General features: G+C 44.9%; 2 protein-coding genes across 7 annotated transcripts in view; both read right to left on the bottom strand.

The window, feature by feature from the left end:
- The window catches only part of MINDY2 (MINDY lysine 48 deubiquitinase 2), a 689,230-nt gene that overhangs the window by 601,930 nt on the left and 67,620 nt on the right, over positions 1 to 19,680 (bottom strand). The gene's annotated exons all lie outside the window — the stretch shown is intronic.
- Positions 1 to 19,680, bottom strand: part of RNF111 (ring finger protein 111) — a 31,673-nt gene that overhangs the window by 9,460 nt on the left and 2,533 nt on the right. For 4 of the 5 annotated variants that reach the window (XM_042471372.1, XM_042471375.1, XM_042471374.1 and 1 more), the window contains exons 2-4: positions 7,328 to 8,239; positions 3,854 to 3,980; positions 263 to 426 (exon numbers count right to left, since the gene is read on the bottom strand). In XM_042471372.1, the coding sequence (XP_042327306.1) occupies positions 263 to 426; positions 3,854 to 3,980; positions 7,328 to 8,216 (1,180 nt within the window). In that variant the 5' untranslated portion in view covers positions 8,217 to 8,239. Of the gene's footprint in view, positions 1 to 262; positions 427 to 3,853; positions 3,981 to 7,327; positions 8,240 to 15,972; positions 16,083 to 19,680 lie in introns of all 5 variants that reach the window. The other variant, XM_042471373.1, reaches the window with a different exon arrangement.

Raw genomic sequence — 19,680 nt, 5'->3', positions numbered from 1 at the left:
AAAAGGTGTGGGGCTGTTTTAACTGCTGCACCAATATTCTTACCTTTAGACAGGAGTGAGGGTGTCACAATTTTTGGACTGAAGATGGCTCTACTTCTCCCATCAAATTCAGTATTACAGTACCACAACAGAATGAGAGTGACTTGGGAACATATATACACACCTGCTGCATCCAATCCAAACTGTACAAGGTTTAGATCTGAGAAACTGAGAGATTTCAACAGAGCCCCCTCACTGACTGCAGGCTGTTGCTGTGACCTACCGTCCTCATCCACCGTGAGGTCCACGACTTCTGCGGCATTCTGTCTCAGTGGCTGGATGACCGTGGAGATCCTGCTTCGGTTCCGCTGCTCCTGTGGCCGTGACGCGTGGGAACTGGAACTGTGGCCCCAGTGGGAACGCGAGTGCCCAAGAGAGGAGCGGGACCTTGAGGGGGTGAAGACAGGCACTTGGCTAGTCTCAGTTTATAACTTCATGGCACATGTATCCTCCCTTTGATCCCCAAGGATGCTATTTTTAACCCATGGTGCTCAGGGCCAGCAAGCCAGAGGTGGCAATTTGGAATATGCAAATCCTCAATTACTTCACCCTGCTCAGGAAGGACACAATGCCAACCTCCTGCCTCCAAGAATGTGTTCACAGACCTTGGCCCTGTGGGAAACCCCATGAACGGGTGCTCCGTATAATAGCAGAAAGCCTTCCTGCTATCAGCTCACCCTTTGCCCCAAGTAATGGCCTTAACCGACAATCTGGCTGCAGCAGAACTGTATGCGCCAGAGACAGAGCTAATATTAGAGCATTTCATGAACTGTTTCATTTATGACAAAACCCAGTCTTCATCTCTGGATTTCTCCTTAAATGTTCACTAAGACACTGGTAAGATATCCCTATGCTAGTATTTCAGACTTTTGAGAACAATGTTTTAAAGGAAAGGCTTTTACAAATGTGAGGTATTGGTTTAATTGTACCTTTTTTCTTTAACTGCTTTTTAACATTTTAATTGTGCATTTTAAATTGTTGTTAGTGTGGCTAATAGTTTGATTCTATCGTAATCTTGTCCCCAGTTCTCTCTTTAAACCTTCCCGTATTTGTTTTAATTTGTAAAGGGATCTTGTAGCATCTCTGAGACTAATTAAGAGATAGAAATTGTCGCATAAGCTTTTGTAGACTTGGTCTACTTCCTCAGATGCTTGTTTTAATTTGAAAGCTGCCTTGAGCCCTCTGTTTGTGAAAAAGATGGGATATGACTCAAAATGATGATGAGGATGATCATCATCCACAGCTGTGCTCAGGAATCTTTCAGTTTATCCAACCAACAGACAGTTGTCATGCAAAGAGAGGCAGGGGGAGATGCATTCAGGAATGCAGAGTCAGTTTAGAAAGGGAGGGCTTGGGTTTTGTTTTGTTTCTTAAATCTGACCAAACCATTAGAATAGCAAAGCTGCCTCCCATTTAAATGGGAGAAGGATTCATATTTTCTGAAAGTTTAGAAAGAGAAGTAACAGACTTGGGCTTTCTTTTCTTTGCAGAGGAGAGTGAATTCAGAAGCCTTCTGTTTATCTTTGATCAAGGCATCAAGAAATGTTCTATGAGCACGGTTTGATCTGGGCTGACACTTTAAAAGGCTGCTACAAGACAAAAAAAGTGAAATAATTGACAGCTTGAGAGGTAAATGTATATTTCTCCCCAGCCAAACTACAGTCCATCCCCGCAGCCAGGTGGGAAGAGACTTTCATGTACAACAGAAAGCAAAAATAACACATATGGTGCAGGCAGGCAGGAACAAAGAAGATGGCAAAGGCTAAACAGTGTGGCTCGGAGTAGGATAAAACATAAGAGGACGAGAAATCACACATGGGAAATAAATATGCAATTGTTGCCAGATTTTGACATTCTTTTTCAATGACTGGACCAGCCTTTGGTTTGCCTGAGGTACAGGGCAGACTCATCCTGGAAAGCTATGAAGTAACCCTATAAAATAGATTGTGGCGTAACTGACTGTGTGACAGACATTTATTATGAGATGCTTATAGACCTATCTGAATATAGCTACAGAGCAAGCAAACTGTGCTTGTACCTGAGGCCATGTACAACCTTTTATCTGTTGTGGAGCAAAGTGCCTCTTTTGATCCAGGAGGCCATGAACAGAAACTTACTTCCATCATCATTAATTTACATAATCTGCATGTTGCCCAATTAACAATGGCCAGCAGGAAGGAAGCCTATGGTGCAGGCACAACTGCTGGAACTGACAAAACAAGGGAGCATAACTGAAGGGTCAACGCCTGTTCTACTTTAACAGCAGAAAACAAATGTTCTTGCCTAAAACTAACCCATCTATTACCATCAAATCTTTAAAAGAGTTTTGGTGTGTAGTTCCTTGTCCAGGTTTCAGAAAGGAACCTTTCCCATCCCCACCTGGAAATGCCAAGAACTGAACTAGGGACCCTCTGGCAAGCAGAGTAAGTGCTCTCTACACCTGGGCCTGTCCCTTCCCAATGTCAATCATCCAAATCAGGCTGATTTCTACCAACAGAGAAGGAAAATGTATTGCTTTGCTCTGGCTCTCTGGGTTCTCAGGAGCCCCACAGCCAACAAGGGGAATGGCCTCTACCTGCATCAACTCATCTTGAACAACACTTTCAACATCTGAAGAATGATGTAGCCTGGTGACTTTTCAGATCTAAAAGCCTCCATAATGTATTTTACACCTCCTGACTGGCCTAATAAGGACATCACTGGAATCTGTATTTTGTCATGTTTTGCCAAGTGGTCCACATGGCTACTGCTGGATACCTACATCAAACAAAACACTTACACTGGACAGAAGAGTTCTCTTGCCTCACACCTAAGGCTTTACAATTCTCCATTACTGAAGAGACAGAAGGACTAATTCCAGAGAGGCACCCCCAATACTTCATTCTCCTAAGATAGTCCTCTCTCTACGGGCCCATGAGGTGCCGTCATTATGTGCGAGGGGCGGTGCTTCCTGACGCACCTTGTCCCTCATGCATAACGAGTGCATCAAAATGGCAGCACCCTATACAGATGGGCACCGCCATTTTGACGTCGCGGACGCATACTGTCCGGATGTCGCGCAGCGGAAGTGATGCTGCGAGTGCGTGCCTCACGGTGCCACGGGGTACAAAAAGAAGTGCCATTTTGGTGCTTCTTTCTTGCTGTGCCCGGGAACTGCGCGGTTTGGCTGCTGTGGATCCCGGACGCAGCAACCGGCAGCGGCGCGAGACCACCTGTTTTGGGTAGTCTGTAACACGCCTAAGACAAGGACAGGCAGTGTGAGCCTCCCTAGGTGTTGCTGGACTGCACTGTTGCCACATGTTGCTGGCTACAATGGAGTTGCAGTCCAGCCACATCTGGAAGACCACAACTGGCATCCTGCTGGTGACTTAAGCAGACATGAATTGCTTTATGCTTGCAGATAAAACCTTTGCAGTGTTGCATAATGAAGGCATTTATATCTGAAGTCTGGAAGTATAGTTTTGTATGTAGTTGTGCATTTCTGCCCACTGCATGCAACAGTGCATTAATGCACACTGAATGTGGATAGGCATCGCAGGTCCTCATGTTTGTAGAAAGAGAGGGCAAACAGGTAGGAAAATGGAAAGATAAAATATCAGTACTGCTGTCAGAATGACAGCTTACTGGACCAATCAGAGCAACATTCTCTGGTTAGCATAGAAGTCAGAGAGCGAGGTAAACTGGGGGTGAGGTGGTGAGGACTCATTGCTCATCCATATCCAATGAGTCTTACTCAAAAAACTGGGTTTGTACCAAACTTCCAAGCAAAAAGAGGAATGACATGAGCCGCCAGAAGAGTAACGGGAAGCCTTACCGGTAACTTTCTCCAACGGTTACAATCTCCACTTCACTGTCTGTTGAGGTAACATTGATTTCTTCATTGGCAGTGACTTGGGGAGTGGAGGACGCTTCGATCACCACAACATCTTCATCGACACTCCCTGAATTGCAAAATTCAAAGAAAAGATGTGTGAGGGAGATGCAAAGGGAACTCACATTATAGTTGAAATACATGGGGTATTAAACATGTATGATGCAAAATGGAGGCAAATTGACAGGTTACAGAAAAAAATAACTTAAGAAAATAGTAACACAACCCTCTTTGATGGGCAGATACATGGAGTTTCATGAAAGCCACAGTTCATTCCAATGTTGCTGGACTGACATTCTGATTCAAGAAAGACAGCAGACACCTAACAGTAAATTCACTTTTGTGTACCTTCGAGTTGTTTTTGAGTTATGGTGAACCCTATAGTAGAGACGGGATTTTCTTGGCAAGTTTCTTCAAAAAGGATTTGCCACTGCCATCCTCTAAGGCAGAGATAGTGTGACTTACCCAAAGCCACTCAGTGGGTTTCTGTGGCTGAGTGGGGATTCGAACCTGGTCTCTAGAGTTGTAGTCCAATGCTCAAACCACTACACCATGCTGTAAATACCTGTACAGAAATGAGTTCCAGATAGGCATTTGAGCTTTGTAATAAGTGGTCCTTCGTAAACAGACTGGGGTGGGCAAAGTGCCGCCAGCAGCCACCTGTGCCCTCCCAGGGGTCAAAAAATGTTGTACAAAAAGGTTTACAAAAAAAAAATCCCCTCTGAGGTGTGTGTGAAAAATTATCACCATGTTTGGATACCTGCCAGACCAATTTAGAGCCCAGAGAACCTTTGTTTGAAAAGGAAGTAACTTCAGCCCACTTACTGCTATTTTTTTTAAAAAGGCCTCTCCTAAAATGGCCCAGGAAGGCCCAAACACATGGTGAAAATGCCTCCAAAGCCCCGAGGGGGTGTTTGAAAGCAAATGGAGGCAACCCCCTTTTGACTTATTTTTCCAGAGTCTGGGTGAAGTGGAAGGTTGTGGCTTTCCAAGATCTCCTGGGGGACCAATGCAACCCCCTCGCCTTCCCAAATTGCCCACTCTGTCCTGTTTTGGAAGAGGTCATACTATTCCTGAATGGGACGGGTAATGCCTGCATCTCACCTGCTGGCTGATGCTTCCTTCTTGATTCATTGCATCATAACAACATTCAGAGTGGGCAAAGAGTTGAGTGGACATGTATTATGGCATAATCCTTCATGGACGAGAGTCCATTGCACTGCCTTCATCTGGCAGCTAAAAATGGAGGCAGACTATACTGAAAGGCACACATGAGGTATTTTACTCAAGCATACAGTATATATTTTGCACATTTAACGAAACCCGATCTAGTCCGTGAAACGTTAATGCACAATAAATCTCTTTTGTCTTTCATTTGCCACATGACGCTCTTGTTTCCACTGATTAAATATCCTATTATTCAATTTCGACAGAAACCCTCCACTTAGGATCTTCCTGGGGACATGAAAAAGCACATTTATAATGATCACTCACCCACGGAGGGGAATGCTTTTTTTAAGGGCTCCATGCAGCATGAATATTCTCTCTTGTACATGTCTGCATGTGAAGCTGATGCACAAACCTGCTGTATTTATGCTGGTGAGATGCAAATTGGTGCAAGTGGGGGTAAGTGAAGGCACAGGCAAGTAGACGCAGCAGAGATGGAAAACACAAAGGATGAAAGAGGTTACCATGCAGGGAAGAGGCTCATCTCCACCTTCCTCATCCTTATATTTATTTATACCTTGCTTCTCTCATAAAATTGTTGTTCAAGGCAGTTTTGGTGGCTTACTAGCTTTTGAACTCCAAACCATAATAGGAAGTTAGATGTTTTAAATATAAACAAGTAAGTAAGATGCTGATGACAACCCATAGTTACCAAAATGGAAGCATTACCCTAGCACAAGCACAAAAAAGTTACAAGGGATACTAGAGGACCGATGGGACAGTGGCAACAAATATGACCAAAAGAAGCAATGCACAGCCCCATATGTGGTCAGCCTGTTTCATCAAAGTTAGGAAAAAGCATCTGTTTCTTTTTTGATTAGGGGCAGAAACACTGACCCCTGGCTGGGGGACATTTTGACATATATTCATAGAGGACAGGAAAAGGCAGAGCTAGAGGGATGGACAGATTCCCAAAGCAAACCTTTCCTCTGAGGCATGGGGTGGAAAATTCTCCAGAAAATCTTCCAACCCTCCATTTTTCCATGGAAATTTTGCCACACACCACACACACATTTTATGTGGGCTGTTACACTGCAACCACTCCCTTAGTGAACACAATGTTCCACTGATTCTCCTCAGTCTTCTCAACATGCAAAAAAGTCAAACTTTTGATATACAATATTTAAGGTACAGCTCTTTATAGGCATACATCTTTTTTTTTTAAAAAAAAGGTATTTTTTCAGGTGTGGTCATTTTTGGCTAAATATAGGAAATAATCTCTTTACATTGTTACAAATATTCCAATAAACTAATTTCAGCATAAAGCTTTGAATGTGTTGAAATAGAACATTTAAACCAAACATGCTAAATCCGAAAACTTTTGTTTAGAGCTACTTCGCTTGAAAAATCCACATCAGCCTCTCATTTCCATTTTCAGAAAGTCAACTGAATGGGGGTTTTGCTTCACAGATCTCAGCAGAATCTGAGCAACTGCCACGTTTCAAAACATCAGACTCTGCCTTATTCCAAGCCAGGCTACTGTTCATCCCATCTAACCGAGACTCAAGAGGGAATCCTTCCACATGTAAAGCAGATGTAATACCCAGAGCATAGAAATATTACTTTGTTAGACTATAACTTGCAGAATGAACAGCCAGCACAACCAAAAGAGTAGCTTTTCCAGGTTCTGGTTCTACTACCATTTGGTGAGGAAAAATAAGTAAATATTCAAGCTGCCCCCAGGACCTTCTGGATACAAAACAGGGGAACTATGGCCAGATCTGGCGCCTTTAGCTAAGATGCAGATAAGGGTTGCATTTTAAAGTCAGACTATAGGACAGGGGTTGACACCTGTCAGAGACCAAGAGGGTTGACATTTGTCAGAGTACAGCCTCCCATTAAAAATAAATAAATCAATTTTTTTTTTGCTCCTAAATGCCCTTTAAAGGTCAAGGGGGCATTTCCGACATCTTCTTGGGATGCCCTTGGTCATTTTAGGCCAAGAAGAGATGACCAGGAAATCATGTCCTGCTCACTTTGTTGTTTTTTGGAGATTTCTACTCAGGGTCCCCCCAAAATATAGACAAAATATGTCCCCCACACTCCCAGATGCCACTAGGGGACCATTTTTTAAATAAACCAATCACATTTTTAATTCCCTGGAGGCAACGCTTTGCCTCCCTCTGCTCTGGGAAGAGAAAGAAGAGAGCCAGGAAATCAGTCCATCATCCCACAAAGAGGTCATTTTACCTGAGGGAACAGCAGTACTGTTTTGGTGGTTTTCGCCAGTTGAGACAAAGATATCTTCCTCTCCTTCGGAGGAAGAGCTGGAAGAGGATTCGCTGCTCAGGTCATTCTCACTGGAACTACTAGAGCTAGGTAGCAATGCGTATTTCCGCCGAGCCAAGACCTCCCTTTTTTTCCGCTGCATTAAAATTCGCTCCTTTTGGTTTTGCGTCCGCTGCGAGGAGCTGGTTTTCACAAATCGCTTCCTGTATGGGAGCCTTCTCAGGGAATTACCACTGTGGAAACAGGGCCTTTTTATTAACAGCCCTGATACAGATTCAGCCTCTGTCCGGGGCCACTTCTGCGGCCGAGAGCCGTGAGTTCGGCTGGAGGCGTTGAGGACGGCCCGAGTGTGCCTCACAGGAGCCGCCTCCTTGTCCTCCTCGGATGTTACTGTGTCGGAGTCCCCAAAATGCAAGCTAGAGGAGGGCGACGAGACACATTCGCTGAAAGAGGAGTCGTTGTCCTCACTCTGCGTATCAAGGCGCTGCCGTAATCCTAAAATCTGGCCATTCTCTTTGCTGCCGCAGTTCTGAGCATAGGACGGGCCAGCCTGCTGGCTCTTGCGCTTCTTCCGCATGACAAGGGTCTCTTGCTCCGGGTGACTCCCGCTGATATCCTTCTGCTTCTGAGTGTCTCCACAAAGGTGAGAGAATTCATCCCCAACTTTGCTGGCAATCATCTCCACCTCTTTTTCAGGGAAGCTTTTGCCTGCCTCGATGGGAGGTGGAGGAGGGTTCAAGAGGATCCCCTTTAGGCTTTCCTGGCTCTTGGGTGCGCCAGACGAAACGTCACTCTTCATATCCGCTTCTGGGGTATAGACTACATTACACCGAGGAGTCCATTGAGACATGGAAGGACGACAACAGGGGAGGCCTGGGCAAAAGACACAAACAAAAACAAGATAGGTAAATGAGCTCTTAGAGAACAGTGAATAATGCAAGCACTAGGTGTTCAGTAGCCATCAAGAACTTACTCACAGTTATGGCTGTTTTTGTTAACTTTATTTATACCTCACCTTCTCTCTAAGACAAGGCAGCTTTTGTTGCTATTGTTGTGTGCCTTCAAGCTGTTTCCTACTCATGGCAACCCTAAGGTGTCCCTATCACAGCATTTTCCTACCAAGATTTATTCAGAGGAGGTTTACCATTGCCTTCCTCCTAGCATGAGAGAGTGGGACTTTCCCAAGGTTACCCAGTGGGTTTTCATGGCTGAGTGGTAATTCAAACCCTGATCTCCTAGTCCCATCACTCCAGTCACAACACAATACAATACATAACCTGCTGTTTGGTATCCACCTTTACAGGGAGTAGTGCTTTGTGTACATGCATATGTGTGTATGCACTCTGAGCTATTATTTCTTGCCACAACCCCCAGGCTGCCACTTCTAAAATAAAAATGGAAGTAGAAACAGAAGATGTGCAAGTGAGGAAGAGGAATGAGAACCCGTTCAGAAGCAGAAAGGCTCCATGAATTTAGATCACCACAAGTTGGAGGAGACCAACTGGCTTTCTACATAGTGCTCAGAAGAACAACATTGCTGGATCCAACTGAGACTGTCCAATCCAGCCTTCTACTCCTGTAACCGACAACATGGTGCAATGTGGGTAGTCCACCAGCAAGACATGACAGACACTGTTCTCTCATGCATGGGTTTCTCCAGCAACTCACAGACCAACCCAAACAGCCTTGGATTAGTAGAGGGGGCACAGTGGTGTTCTTGACTAGTAGCAACTGATGGGTCTTCATGGCCATGTCAAAATGTTGTCTATTGGGGCGAAACCAATTAAGTGTAGATTCCTCCTCTCCCTAACCAGAGAAAGAGCCGTTAGTTATACTGGGTAATTCTAAAATCTGAGGAGAACGAAAGCCATCACACAGTGGGTCTTAACCACCAGCACCAATCCAGGATACTTTTTCAACCCAGAGTGCTGGCGATCTGTGTGCCTCGCTGAAACCACACACAATGGTGACTCACAGAACAACAATTGACCATGGTATCCTTCTGGAAAGCCTGAGGGAAATGGGAATCGGGGGCACTGCTCTGCAGTGGTTCCGGTCCTATCTCTCAGGCAGATTCCAGATGGTGTCGCTTGGCGACATCTGTTCGGCCAAGAGTGAGCTCAAATCGGGTGTCCCTCAAGGCTCGATACTGTCGCCAGTGCTCTTCAACATTTACATGAAGCCGGTGGGTGAGATCATCCGGAGACATGGGGCGGGGTGTTATCAGTACGCTGATGACACCCAAATTTGCTTCTCCAGGTCTCAGACTGCTTCAGTGACCAAGGATGGCATCTCTCCTTTGAATGACTGTCTGAAGTCAGTAATGGATTAGATGAGGGAAAATAGACTTAAATTGAATCCAAATAAAATGGAGGTACTCGCTATAGGCAATCACAATCTGGGTATGGTGATAAGCTCCTCAGTTCTGGACGGGCTCACACTCCCCCTAAAGGACTGTGTTCGTAGCTTGGGGGTGTTCCTGGACTCGTCGCTTCACCTGTTGTCCCAGGTGGACGCGACAGCCAAGAGTGCCCACTATCAGCTATGGCTGATTCACCAGCTATGATCCTTCCTGGAACGGGAAAACCTTGAAACGGTTGTACACTCCCTGGTAACCTCTCATCTCGATTTCTGCAATGCACTCTACATGGGGCAACCCTTATGCCATGTTCGGAAGCTGCAAATGGTCCAAAACATGGCAGCCAGATTGGTGACTGGGAGTTCCAAATTTGTTTCTATCATACCCATTCTAAAATCCCTTCACTGGCTAGCTATTAGCTTCTGGGCACAGTATAAGGTGTTGGTTATTACCTATAAAGCCCTACATGGCCTGGATCTAGCTTACCTGAGGGAACGCCTCCTCCCATATAATCCTTCCCACACTCTCAGATCCTCAAGGAAGAATCTACTACAGTCAGAGAGAACTAGACTTGTAACAACTTCCCAGAGGACGTTTTCTGCTGCCGCTTCAAAAATCTGGAAGGATCTGCCGGACGAGATCCGCCAACTAACATCTTTGTAGGCCTTTAAGAAGGCAATAAAAATGGATCTTTTCTAATCTCACTCTCCACTTGATTAAATTGTTCTCTTCGGACTGATTCATTCTTGACCGATCTTATTGCCCATTGTTTGGGAATTGCTTTTAACGTTAATTTTAGGGGAGGAGGGAGGGGGAATCTGGAGTCTAGTGTACTTTTATCTACCGTTTCTGTGCTTTTGATTTTATTGTTTTCTCTTTTTTATATGCTGTTACCCACCTTGATCCAACACAGGGAGAGGCGGGTTATAAATAAATACTATTATTAATTATTATTCTTATTAACCTGCAAACATTTCTTCCAAGAATTGGGAATGCCTTGACCAAAAGCAACAGAAAGGCAGAGAGAAGGTGCTAAGGCTCACACAGAAGTCCTCTCCTCCTGCCTAGGAGTGTCCCTTTCCAGTCTGCCTCTCATGCACACCACTTCTTAGGTGTTTTCAGAACCTGCTTACAAGGTCAGGGATGGCGAAACATCCTGAGAACAATGAAGGGCCATGAAAGGGTCAGTTCCAAGTGCCAGACTTCCTATGCCCTCTTACTCCCACGGTAGCTAACACTTCGGCTTCTGCTGCTCGTCCCCTTTCCAATTAACAGCAGATTGCTTTATTGCCTCTTAGAATATGGGCAGTGGAGCCATTGGAGAGCAAATGAAGAGCAATGAAGGAGTGTAAGGAGCTTCACCCCCGTCTTTTCTTTTCTTTTTTGCTACAGTGCACATCTGCTGCAGCTGCTGTGAAAACTCAGGGGGCAAGCAAGCCTAGTTTAATGAGCAATTAAGCTTCAAAGATGTTAACAGTTCACCTTCCCTTTTTAATGCCCTAACAGGATTTGTCAGTTTTGACAATCTTTTCCCCCCAACAACCAAATGACTTCAGCTCCAGTAAGATGAGAGGAAGCGTACAATCCAGCGACTCCAGATCCAGGGAAAACGGGGTTCTCTCTTGGAATTTACCACAGGCTTTACCATGAAGCATAGCTGTCTTGGTTGCAGAAAAATATATAAAACTGGGCCCTGCTGTGAAATGTTTCCTTTTGGCAGAGTTTCACATCAACAGCTCATTAAAGCTACACAAATGGTATCTTTATGGCTCAGCACTTTCACACAAATACAAAAAACAAGAGAGATCACTGGAACGGCATATTAACTAACCGGAACTGCCCTCTCAGCGAACCTAATTCCATGAGGCCCAGGTTTCAAAAAATAGGCTAACCAAAGAGAGGATGCTCGATGCAGCATGGGGAGTTTCCTTTAATGTGGGAGGCTAACTGGAAAACAGCAGCTGCTATGCTGGATGGGAGATCCTGGGAACTGTAATCCATAAAAGTAACTTTTACAAGTATTATGGCATGGGTAGGCAACTTAGGTGAGTCTGGGGAACAATGTTTTTTTTCAATCTTAAGAATCTCCAAGGGCTACACAGCTCACCAAAAAATCCAAACCAACACACATACAGAGACACCCATGATGAAGCCTGAAAAAACCCTGAAAAACTGGCTTTTAAAAATATAATTGCGTCCACTCACCTACAACTTATTTAAAAGGTAAATTGCTACTCCTGGAGGTTTTTAGAAGGGGCCATTTGTCCTTTTTGGCCCAATCTGGCAATCTGGAGAGACCAAGGGCCACTAAAAAGAGACTTGGTCTTGGAACATACACACTTTGACTTCCTCTATACATCTTATGCTATTTGGTACCTTCCTTTCTTCAAAAAACCAGGAAAGAAATCAAATTAATATTCCCTAGAAACAACCAAGAGGAAAAGAACCTGATTTTTTAATGACAGTTGCTTGTCTGAAGCTGATGCAGGAGAGGCATTTCGCCAAAAGGGAAGAGCACTCCAGCACGCTGTGTTAATCTTTCTTTCTTCTTAAGGTTTTGGAGACAGATGCCACCCAAAAAATGGAGCAAGCAGATTAAATTTAAGATCCACCATCATGTCCCAGCCTGATATTTATGTTGCATTTTATTAGATATCTTCCACGCCTAATCAATAAATTATTTTCAAGGCAGCCTGTAAGACTGCAATTTTAAAGAGAGATATACATGTTTAAAAACGCAACATAAAATAATAAAAGGGAAGAGAAACTGCAATCTAAACAACTCTAAAAAAGCAGGAGGCAGAATTAAAAGCCAACCTACTCCTGAGTGAAATGGTAAAATGAAGTTTTTTACCTGATGCCTCAGTCTGAGAAAAATGGTGGGATGCAGTGGTTTGAGTGTTGGACTGGAGATAAGTGTTCAAACCCCACTCACCCATGGAAACCCACTAAGCGGACCTTGGGCAAGTCATATTCTCTCCACCTCAGAGGAAGGCCATGGCAAGCCTCCTCTGAATAAATCTTGCCAAGAAAACCCTACAGGAGTGTTGCAATAAGGTGGAGGTGACTTGATGGCACATAACAACAACAACCTAAATCAAAAGGCACTGGGCACATGAGGTTCAGGAAGATTATTGTCAGAGCTAGGAGACCTTTACATGGAATGCCCAATCCTTGGCCGCTATCTAATTTCAGTAACTGGGTCTCTCCAAAGAAGCATTTCTCCAGATCAGAGAATGGGAGACCTACACAGAAGCAAGCAGGTAGTCCTCAAAGCTAGCCTCAAGCACTAGCAGCCCATGAGCTCCACATGGAAATGTGTGAGGAACCACACTTTTCCTGCTTATTAATAGCGTTGATACATCTGAATGTATTGTCTGGTCTATACTGGAGGGTCAGAATATTTTCTCCTCCCCTCAAATGTTCCCAAGAGTCATTATCATTCCTAGTTAACAAACACAAGATTATCCAAAAAAGAAGTGACTGTCTGGTTGCAGGAACCCAAAGCAAATTGTGGGTCCTAATAAACGTTGAGTTTTTAGCATCAGACCAGGCTGGCTCACAGGATGATTCTGCCTTTGGATTATCAAAGATGGCACCCACTGTTCAAACTCTGGAGAGGCTTTTTGTCGGGTCACTGTGCCACAAAGAGTAGAAGGAACAGCCTACTTGCAACCCGGCAATAGTTGAGAAGCTTCTGGGGCGCTGACCATCAGCCAAACCTCTGAGTCGATCTATCCTCTCCCTGTCAGAGCCTGCATGGAATCTGGAACCTGCCTCACTAACTGACAAAGAAGAGGAAGGAAGCACTGGATGCAATCCACAATGTCCATACTTGAGCTTGCAGTTTCCACATTTCTGTGACAATGGCTCTCCCCACCTTTGCCCATGGAGATGGTGGTGGAGGAAGAAGATCACATTTCCAGCCATCATCACACACACAGAGAAAGAATAAAAATATCCTCAATATACTGACTCACTCAAGGCAGCTTCTTTTTGGTTCTCCAGAAGCAGTCCATTTAACCAACCTGGACTGAGGCATAAATTGCCATCTGAAGAGCCCTGTGCTTGAAACCACGTTTGCACAACCAGAGAAGCCTATGCTGGGTTTACAAAAGAGAGACCAGACCAAATTAACAAAAGAGAATGGGGCATTTTGACTTCTTCACTGGACAGCAATGCTGCTGTAGCTCAAGGAAGCTGATTAGAGGTTACTACCAGAGAGAATTCTAAGTACCTCTCCCCAAACTACAAATCCCAGGATTCCATAAGATGGAGCCATGGCAAGTAAACAACCACCAAACTACTCTAACTCTTTCTAGATTTTAACTACAGTACTGCTTTTATTATTGGCTTTATGATCCATTATGTTTCTACTTCTTTAGGGGGCTTTGCTCCTTCTTAAACGCCAACTCTGCTGGCAGAAATGCTGGTTTGCAAACATTTAAAATTGGATTTTTGTGGAGTTTTTGGGCTATGTGGCTGAAGATGCCAGCCACAGATGCAGGTGAAATGTCAAGAACAAATTCTTCTAGAACACAGCTACATAGCCTAAAAAACCTACAAAAAACTATGGACATTGGCCGTGGAAGCCTTCGACTTCACATTTAAAATTAGTTTGGGAGCTTGTTTTTAATGACTGAATTTACAGGAGAATGTCTCTGTGGGCTTCTACCTGATCTTCACAGACCTAATCACACTTTGCTTTACTACCATGATAAGTGTTTATTACTAACTGCTACAGTAAACCCTGACACCAACAGCCTAAGCATACACAAGGACAAACGCTGTGGCAGTTCCTTCAGTACTTAGCTGCTGGAGTGGAGGACTGAGAGCACTGCTTATGTATCACAATGGAAACTAAGCAGCTCCTACCAGGCCATAAAGCTAGCTTCTCTAAGCTGCGACTTTGCAGATATGTTGGACTACAACTCTGATTAATCCCAGCCAAGAGGGGAGCTGCACTCCAATACACTGGGAGAACAACAGTCTATAATCTCTCTTGAAGAAGCTAGTGCACCTGCAGTTTCCCTCCTGGGATCCCAGAGGGGAAATGGTGCTGGTTATATGAATGAAATCCTATTCAAACAAAGGGCCCGTACAGACAGGCCAAAATAAAGCTGCTTCAGGTCACTTTGGAGGTATGCTGTTTAAATAATGCATGTGTCCTAAGAGGCCAAAAACTGTGCCAAAGCTGTGGTCCAGTCCTTAGGACTGGAGTGTGGCTTCTGGCCTCTTAGCTTCCGGACTCTTGAGACGCATGCATCATTTAAACAACATTTATTTATTTATTTATTTATTTATTATTAACATTTATTTATAAAGCGCAGTAAATTTGCACAGCGCTGTACAAACAATCTTTTTAATTGGACGGTTCCCTGCCCTCAGGCTTACAATCTAGAAAGACACGACACAGAGGGAGTGGTGGTGGGAAAGGGGCATCTCTAGTAGGATCATACATATAAAATACATAGCAATACAGGAAATGATTCAATAAAACAGGCAACAAAAGAACATCAAATAGCAAGTGACAATTATGCAATGCCTGGGAATGCTGCCCTGAACAGGATGGTCTTCAACTCCATTTTGAAGCTGGTTAAAGAAGTGATGGCTCTTGTTCATGGGGGAAGAAGGTTCCAGGAGTGAGGGGCAGCGAGTGAAAAGGGGCGAATCCGAGATGGGGCAGAGGAAATCCTGGGCTGGGACAGCAGACCTTGACTACCAGAATGGAGGGCTCTAGTGGGAAGGTGAGAAGAAATAAGGTCTCATAAGTAAGGAGGGGCCAGCCAATGGAGGGCTTTAAACGTCGACAGCAGGAGCTTATACTGAATGCAGAAAGGGAGGGGGAGCCAGTGAAGGGATGCCAACACAGGAGAGATGTGGTCAGAGCGGTGGGTGGAAGTGATAATGCGTGCAGCATACCTCCAAAGTGACCCAAAGCAGCTTTATTTTGGCCTGTCTGTACGGGCCCAAAGTTAATAATACACATACACACCCCGAAAAAATGAAACAGCTGTGCACTACTGCCTTCCACTAACTTATCACCACTTTCATTCCCCCTCGGTCTCATGCAAAAGATGATTTTTAATTTGCATCAAAGCTATTTTCAATCTCTCTGGCAACCAGAGATTTCACAGTATAATTAAGTGGCAGGGGGAGGAGGGGGGTTTGTTTCATTTAATGTTTAAGCAACTTCACAAGCAAAAAGCCATCAACACACGCACCCTGTGAGGTCAAGGGAGCTTACCAAGGGCCAGGGCTGCCTTGTGATCTCCTCCAGGAGATCTGGACCTGGAAGATCACCGTTCATGTTTTATAGTTCAGCTATGAACCTATGACGGAGCCTTTAACAATTCACTGCGAAAGGAAACCACCACCAAATTTAATTGGGGGGATGAAAAATAAAACAAGTATCATTATCTGCCCAACGTATTTAATCCATTTATGTTCCTACATCTCTGCTTCCACCCCATGCTGGAACTTGAGGTAGTCTGTTTGGGATTACCCCAGGTGGCCCGTGGTCCAAAACAATGGCTACATCCCATGCCTTCAGACCTCTTTCTACGCATCAAAGAGAGAAGAATTACAGACTTTTCAGAATAAAGGCTCCAGTTTATAAGACCGCTTTGCCCCGTACCAACCAACAGCTGTGAACAGGCGCATCTGGATTGCTTATTTAGTATATTACTACTGTATATGGTCTGTGTGAGACATGAAAGCCCATGTCTCCCAATATGATCCTGTCTGGGTTTTAGGATCCTCTGGTGAGGGCTTTCTCTGTCCATGCCACCACCATTACAGGCAGGTTGGGTGAGGTCACAGGAGGGCTTTCTGGATGGCTGCTCCCAAACTGTGGACCTCCTTCCCTTAGGAAGCTAGTTTGGCTCCCTCTCTGCTCTGCTTCTGCAAGAAAGCAAAGGCCTTTCCACTTAACAGGGCCTTTGAGTGTTACTGAAGATCTTTTAACTGAGGAAGTTTAAATTGTATTAGTATTTTTACCATTATTATTATTGTTATATTTGAATTGCCTTTTAAAAGCTGTTTTAATGTTTTTAACATAACTGCTTGCTTAAGTATTTTTCAACTATGGTACTTCCCATAGTTTTAACTGTTTCCCCCCTTTTAACTGAAATTTGTGAGCTGCCTTGAGTCCCATATTGGGAAAAAGAGGGGATATTCAAACAATGCAGAACCTGAGGATACGTGGCCTTCCTCATGGAGCCCAAAGCGCCAATAGGTTTGCTACACCAACAGCTTTCTGCCCCGCTCTATTCTACTCTTCTGCTCATCATGGCCACTGTACTCTCCATTCCCCCGAAGCGTCATTTACACACAAACACGCGTGTGGCCATTTCCACATGATAAGCCATATTCCACTCACAAGCAAACAAGTAAGGAGGTATGAAGTGGCTTTGTGGTAGGAAAAGGAGAATCTGTTCTCAGCCTTTCCTCTGTATAAGCAGATTTAGTCGGCCACAACAGCAAAAAAAACAGCTAAGAATCTAGTAGTAGCTTTAAATCTTAACAAGTATTATTTGGCATAATCTTCATCAGAGGCCTGGCAGTTAAACATTTAAAATGCTGAAACATTTAGCTTAACAGTGGTCACTCTGCACAGAAGCAGAGTTTGGAAAAAGCCCCTCTTCTGGCAATTTCCCTCATCTGTCGTTTTGGCCTTTCTTTTCCTTGATTTCACCCTCATAGGACAAAGGCTTTTTGTTAGAAGGAACAGGTCCAGATTAAGGAATCTTGAGCATTTAATTGCTATTTTCCCAAGAGAGGACCCTAAGAAAGGTGAACGGAAGCTGTAGCTGTAGTCTTCCCTCCTTACAATGCAAATCATCATAGAAGGCTTCATGGAGGACAAAGACAGGAAAACTGAGCGCTGTTAAGACAGCCAAAGATAAAAGTGCTTCGATAGCTACAGTGGAGCATGATGTTCAATGATCAGCGTCCAAGAGTCCAGAAGTCGCCACCCAAAGCCACACCTCTAGCCCTAAGGACTGGAGTGTGGCTTTGGTGACTTCTGGACTCTTAGGACGCAGCATCATTGGAAACCACATACTCCATGTGACTCGCAAGCAAGTTTATTGTTGCTGTCTTTAAACAGGCTGCGACTAGGCCTGTTTACAGACTGCCAAATAAAGCTGCTTCAGGTCACTTTGGAGGTATGCTATTTAAATGATGCCATGGGTCTAAGAGTCCAGAGGTTGTGCCAAAGCCACACTCCATTCCTAAGCACTGGAGGGCAGCTTTGGTGCAGCTTCGGACTCTTAGGGCCATGCATCATTTAAAACAGCATACCTCCAAAGGACCCAAGCAGCTTTATTTTGGCAGTCTTAACAGGCCTATGATGCTGGTAGGCCCATGTTATCAATATATAGCACACACTCGAAATGCTTCCTTATATGGACCAAGTGGGCACTCTAAAACCATTCCAAGTGTCCATATTTCTCTTTGCCAGGCAAGCATTTCAAAGTATGAGAAAGAGGGCATTTGTCTAGTTAAGCAGGCATCATTTGTTCCATGCTAAGCCTGGTTTAGTATTTGGGTGAGACAGCCAGCCCAATGCCAGGTGGCTATATTTAAGAGGAAGGAACTGGCAAAACCAGGATTCCTTGCCTAGGAACTCTGTGGGAAATGTATGGGGTCATCATTAAGTCAAAAGGGAACTTGAAAGCACCCACACAAAGACACAAAAACAAAAAACAGCCAACCCTTTGCACATTAATCCAGAAGCAAGAACTCACAAATTCATTGGGTTTACTCTCAAATATGCCCCCAAAGACCGCAATTCCCTGCATGTTTACTTAAGAGCAAAGTCCTACTGATTTTGTGGACTTTCCTAAAGAAAACAAGGCAGGGATGGCTGCACTGCGAAAAGCTGCAAGGGTGCAAGTATATTGCAGAACAACAGCACATCCGTAACAACATCTGACTCTTTGGCCTCGGCTGCTGCCGCTTTTAACATTTGTGGATGCTTCGTTGGAGATGATGGTTTCTGCCTCTCCTGGGAGCATCTTCTTCTGCCGCTTTCATGGCATTGTTGCACATTTTTTCCCACGTGCTCCCGATCTGTATTCAAACCACCAGCCTCCCAGGAAAAGAGAAGGGCCCTTTGCTTGCATTTCGACATATAGCTTCAGAGGTGTGTTGTGTGTGTTAGTGTGTGGGCTTATGGCAAGTGTTTTCTTAAGGAAAGGAATATCCAAGGTGGAGTGGCCAGTTTATTCCTCTAAAACAACACCTGCTGCAGCCCTGGCATTATGGCTTGGCGGTCTCCCATCCGCCATACTAACCAGGACGCTCTTGCTTACCTTCCAAGATCAGAAGCAATCGGTGCTTTGAGGGCATTTGGCCAACATTAATACTCTCTGAGGAGGAAGGGCCAAACACCCACAAACTACAAACCCAGAATCCTCAGGGGACCATCCTGCCCATAGGAAATCATGGGAGATATTGCCCGCAGGGAGCATGGCTTGCCTCAAGTTTCCTATGGCATGTATGCTCTGTTTCCCCTCTCCAGGGATTCTCTATGGGCAAGGATCCCTCTATATTCCCTATGGGCGGGTATTTGGGCTTGTAGTTCCTTCCTTAAGAAACTCCAGTTCCCAGAATCCCACAGCACTGAGCCACACACTGAAGCGGCGTCAAACCGGATTATTCCTGCAGTGCGGATGGCGAGGGAGAGACATGCAAACGACTACAACCCCCATCATCCCCAGCGCCGCCGAGGCAGGGCATCAAAGCGGGACCGGGGCCCGCGTTCCTTCTGAATCGCTATTGATTCCCGGCGACGGAGGCCTTGCTCTTCGGGGCGATAGGCCTCCGTTCCTCACCTGAGGGGGCCGCCGGGGTTGAGCGGGCCAGGCCCGGCCCAGGGCCCTCTTCCTTCCTTCCTTCCTTGCTCTCCTTCAGGGCCTCTCCTCCTCCGGGAGCCTTTCCGGAGCACTGC

Source organism: Sceloporus undulatus, chromosome 6 (assembly GCF_019175285.1).
Source record: "Sceloporus undulatus isolate JIND9_A2432 ecotype Alabama chromosome 6, SceUnd_v1.1, whole genome shotgun sequence".
Lineage (NCBI taxonomy): Eukaryota > Metazoa > Chordata > Lepidosauria > Squamata > Phrynosomatidae > Sceloporus > Sceloporus undulatus.
This window is presented reverse-complemented; position numbering and strand designations above follow the sequence as displayed.